The sequence below is a fragment of the Montipora foliosa genome, chromosome 13 (assembly GCF_036669935.1).
Source record: "Montipora foliosa isolate CH-2021 chromosome 13, ASM3666993v2, whole genome shotgun sequence".
NCBI classification, from domain to species: Eukaryota; Metazoa; Cnidaria; class Anthozoa; order Scleractinia; family Acroporidae; genus Montipora; species Montipora foliosa.
Window position 1 is genome coordinate 38,233,478 of NC_090881.1, and position 2,500 is coordinate 38,235,977.

At 39.9% G+C, this 2,500-nt stretch overlaps 1 protein-coding gene across 5 annotated transcripts in view; it reads right to left on the reverse strand.

The window, feature by feature from the left end:
• Positions 1-1,046, reverse strand: part of LOC137983188 (fibroblast growth factor receptor 4-like) — a 75,074-nt gene extending 74,028 nt beyond the window's left edge. Inside the window, exon 1 of one of the 5 annotated variants that reach the window (XM_068830375.1) lies at positions 819-1,046. In XM_068830375.1, coding sequence (XP_068686476.1) covers positions 819-876 — 58 coding nt within the window. In that variant the 5' untranslated portion in view covers positions 877-1,046. The remainder of the gene's footprint in view (positions 1-818) is intronic. The other 4 variants (XM_068830369.1, XM_068830372.1, XM_068830370.1 and 1 more) reach the window with 4 other exon arrangements.
• Between the last annotated feature and the right edge of the window lie 1,454 nt (positions 1,047-2,500).

Sequence of the window (2,500 nt, forward strand, 5' to 3'; positions counted from 1 at the left end):
GTGACTTAAGGCAAAAATCTAAGGCTGGACAATCTGCGAGCCAGCGGGTCATGCGAACCTCGCATTTAACTCAAAGCACCTATTTCGAATAGCGCTGATAAACAGTATTAAGTCTAAGAACCCATTTTCAAATTTCCACTGCATGTTTACAAGGGGTCTTAGTTTAAAACTAAGACCCCGGAGTCTTAGGTCTTACTGGTCTTAGTTTTCGTAACACTCCAAGTTGCGAAATATGCCGTGAGTGACTTTATAATTTATGATGGCATAATACGTCACCCTCGTTTTCCAAAACTTACACCAAGCGATAATCGACAGAAAATGTCGGAAAGAGAGATTCAGACCGCAGTAAGCTTTTCTCGCCGTCTTGCTCTCTAATAATTGTTTCACAGCGGTTTCTTAAAACTTATTCAATTCGGCTTTCGCTCAAAATCCCGGAGTATACTTAATTCAGTGCTTTTGCTTTCTCCCAAACTTTAGATTTGAAGTTAAAATAGCACAGTGAGTTTACTTATCGCATTCTGTCAGTTTGGTTTTTCCTCTGGAACTAGGGTAGTACACTATCTTAAGATCGAAATTCAAAATAGCACAGCGATTGCTACTGACCCGGAAATGGCGAGAATCAGAGCAAAATAGCTACTATCGATCCAAAATCCAAGTCGGAGGTAAGTTTCAGTCAAATTGAAGACCCTTGTGCTTTAAAAGGTTAACTTTCCTCCACAATCACATAAGGGTTCCATTTACGATGATAATGTAATGTAAACTGCAATCACGGCGAAACTCACGAAATTGAACCGTTTCGACTGACAAATTATACTCACCTGAAAAACGTGACAATCCTTGAATAACAAAGAACAAACTTACTGTGAGTGGTTTCATAACAACGAATTCAGGAATAATGAGTTGTGAGAGTAGGTTTTTGTGTTCATGAAGTATTCAATCCTAGCCAAACATGGCGTCAGTGCTCAAGAATTGCATATTCCATAAATTTTACAATTATTAAGCAATAAGCATAGTAATAGTTGCATTCCCTTGAATGCTATTGTTTTGAAGAGCTGCTTAAAAGCTGGACTGGACCAACAAAGACATTGGATTGGGAATTTGGGCTGATGATTTGACAAAAGGAAAAGAATTTGAAGTGATAGTTTCAGGGCTGCATTGCTCGGCTGCGAAAAAGGTTAAAATAACGCTTTATATAGCGTGGATGTTTGGATGATATTCTGTGCGCTGTTGTGTAACTAAAATTATAATATTTCAACAAGAACAACAAAATTCAGTGTATGATAAAAGTAAATAATATATGAAGCCATATATATTTAAACTGCAAAGAGATGAATCAAGTTAAGATGCTAACTTTCAGGAGGGGAGGGTTAATATGGTGTGAGATGGACAAATCAAACTGCCCTGATAGAATTTTTTAGGCTTCCTTTCGTTACTGCTCATGTATCGTTAATAGGGAGTTTAAGAAACGACGACGGCCACTCCGTGAACGACAACGCCAGAAAGCAGTAATATTATTGGTTGAAAAAACCAAAATGATCGTGCTGCACATGCAGCACGCATTTTTGAACATTGCTCTCCCGTATTCGTCAAATCTACTACGTGAATGGCCAAATTTAAGGTTTTGACGACAACGTGGACAACTACAGTGAATCTTTCAGTGTCACACTTTCCTTCAAATCCGTCCATATCAATCCACGTTTAGGACACTTCGCCCATATTGAATGATATAAACAAGATCGAACAATCATGATATACTTACTTATATTTTGAAGCGACGTTTTTGTCGCCGTAGCCGTCGTGGTTTCTTAAACTCCCTAAGAAGCGCCAAAAGGGTTGAGACACTTTCCCTTTTTAGGGAATCTCGGACAAATCCCTCCCCCAAAATCTTTTCATCTAATTTCCTCTCCCCTAACAATTTTGTTTTCTTATCGCCAACATCATGCAATGCCTCCTTTTCCCGTTACCAAAATTGAAGGGGGGAGGTGGGGGCAGAGGGGTGAGTGCAAGTGGAAAAATGTAACGTTAAGGTAACTTTTTTGGGAAAGGATAGGTGACAGCTGCTAATTCTACAATATAACTCACAAAGACATCTTACTTAGGCCCTGTTTACATGGTCACGGGTAGACTAGACAACCCTCCTTCCCAAGACAACGTTACCGAGCGAGTAGACTGTGAGCAGTCCCTTCATAAAACAGTCGAGCGGCCCGCTTTTCTGAGGCAGTCGTGTTTTGTCACGCAATCGAATAAAAAGACCGAGTGAGACTTTGGAAGAGGAGAGAAAGAAGGGACTGCACCCGTTACTGTAACCGAGGCGTTCAGAATTCGGATCAAAATTAAAAATTTGGATTGGTCCGTTTTCAATGCACCGCTGTCAGATTTTTTTTGGACGAGTTAATTACTTCTCAACAGATCGTGCTTCGATTATAAGCACGAAATGGCTTTTGCGGAAGATTTCGGTCCGTTTATCCCTTCAAATGGGAAACATTGAACACAAACAAGA